We start from the raw sequence: 2,001 nt of genomic DNA, 5'->3' as shown, positions 1-2,001 counted from the left end.
ACCATCAGGAACTCCCCAAGCACTCCAAGGCGCCTCATGGCAATGAGGATCCCCCTCACTGTCATTCCCTCACAGAAGCAAACCACCACTCTAGCCTTGGGTAACCTTTCCCTCAGCTTGCGGAGCAGACGATCAAAGCTCTTTTCCCCAGCGTTGCTGTAGATCTTGTCAGAGTGAGCAATGCAGAGACCCTCTTGGGCAGCCAGCTCTTTGAAGGCTTCCATTCCACTTTCCCCATAATTCCCTGTTTAAAAACAAAACAAAACATACTTATATCATGCATTTAACCAGTTAAGGGGGGCTGTGATGGGAAACAGGTAGTTTTCCTCAAAAAAAAAAAGCAACCCTAGCATTCACAGAAGGAAGAGCAAAGGAGATCCACCAAAGCGAACATACTCAGAGTTCAGTTGAACAACATATCCATATATCAGTAGATCTCAACTAACTTGGAGACTGCAAGTTACATTGATTTACCAGTGGATATTAAAAACAAACATGGAATGGATAGGTAGAAAAGGGACAAAGACAGCTAAGACAGTGAGAATTAAGTTTTATTAACATTTCTATGGCAAAAATCATAGTTGTGCTAGTCCAGGAAAACAGTCACAGTAAAGAGAAACAAGGCTGTCATTCCAAGTCATGCTGTACCACATGCAGTCCATGCTCACAAAAATGAAGGAAAGATGGATCTAAATTTCAAACACGCTGATCTGGTACCATTTTTAAAGCCACTTACACTAATTTAACTGACCAGCATTCATGACAGTTAAAATTTAGGCTTCATGTTTCTCTTGGTATAAGAGAAAGGTTATCTATCTATCTGGAAGAACTTCAGAAATAACTCTTCCTAATAAAGAAATATTGTCTGAACCACAAAGTTCAAATATCAAAGCCAATTCTCAAATTCCCTTCACTTTTCTATGCATACATTTAGGAAGATAAATCAACAGTTTTAAAAAACCTCAAACTGCCTTCAGCTATGGAGACAGGTGAAATCTCAAGGGTTTTTTTTAATATTTTATGCCTGCCATGAGAACAGGATTTATGATGAACATCAATCAGGCAGGAGGAGCAGATGGATTACAAATAAGCATCTATTAAAAGCAGCAAGAAATGGTTCAAAAAGAGAAGCATTAATTTTATGCTATCCACACCTGTAATGTTTGCCTAATTTATTGAGGGAATAACATCAGATACGCTGATTACTTCTAGATTCAGACCTTTGCAAGCAAGGGGTGACTGAAGAGGTCCATCTTCCCCCTCTGCAGAGACAGTTTGAAATAGTCAATTGCAAAGAGGAAGACTTCAGAATCAGCCGAACTTTGTCCACCAAAAAAATGAAAAAATCCAACTCCTCAAAAGGTTCAGCCACCAGAGAGAAAATTTGGCAAGAGGCAGCTCAGGCATTCTTTATAAATCCAGTAGAAATAAGTGCCATTTTCCAGGTATATGCATCGTTTACCACAGATCAAACTATGACAGCCATAGTCATACTAGAATATACCCAAACCTGCCAGATGTAGTGTCAAACACAAAACTCAAGTTCCACAGCCTTTTGCACTGAACTGCCCTAGTTTCTCACAAATTTACAGCACAGCAAAATAGCCTCTTTTCCAATCTGTGACTCGACACCAGATACAGCAAGCAGGTCAGTCTGCTTTTTTGTCCGAGAGCCAGACATACCCCGGACTGGGAGCAATGCCATGGCCCTCCATGGCTTCATGGACGGAAAAAGACAGGAAGAGCTGTGTCTAGTGAGAACACACCATCCACCAGCCCTCACTGTGGGCTCAGAGCTGCAGTCCCATCCCATGACCCTGTACTTGGGTAAATGACGTGGCCTTGTACAGGGCTTGTCATATGCTGAGAAAGACACAGGTGGAGACATATTTATAGGCCATAACTTGCAGTCACCAAGGGATTTACCCCAGGACCTGAAGCTGGGCAGTTTGAGCCATACTGCTTTTATGACTTGCCTCAGGTCCCAGATTGAGGCAGGAC

At 42.0% G+C, this 2,001-nt stretch overlaps 1 protein-coding gene across 1 annotated transcript in view; it reads right to left on the bottom strand.

Moving 5' to 3' along the window:
- Positions 1 to 1,705, bottom strand: part of GRM1 (glutamate receptor, metabotropic 1) — a 136,017-nt gene extending 134,312 nt beyond the window's left edge. The window contains exons 1-2 of the mRNA XM_010013605.1: positions 1,591 to 1,705; positions 3 to 244 (exon numbers count right to left, since the gene is read on the bottom strand). Coding sequence (XP_010011907.1) covers positions 3 to 244; positions 1,591 to 1,705 — 357 coding nt within the window. The remainder of the gene's footprint in view (positions 1 to 2; positions 245 to 1,590) is intronic.
- Positions 1,706 to 2,001: the final 296 nt, after the last annotated feature.

This window comes from Nestor notabilis, unplaced genomic scaffold (assembly GCF_000696875.1).
Source record: "Nestor notabilis isolate BGI_N333 unplaced genomic scaffold, ASM69687v1 scaffold13094, whole genome shotgun sequence".
Taxonomy (NCBI): domain Eukaryota; kingdom Metazoa; phylum Chordata; class Aves; order Psittaciformes; family Psittacidae; genus Nestor; species Nestor notabilis.
Note: the sequence above shows the minus strand (reverse complement) of the source record. Positions and strands in the feature narration are given on the sequence as shown.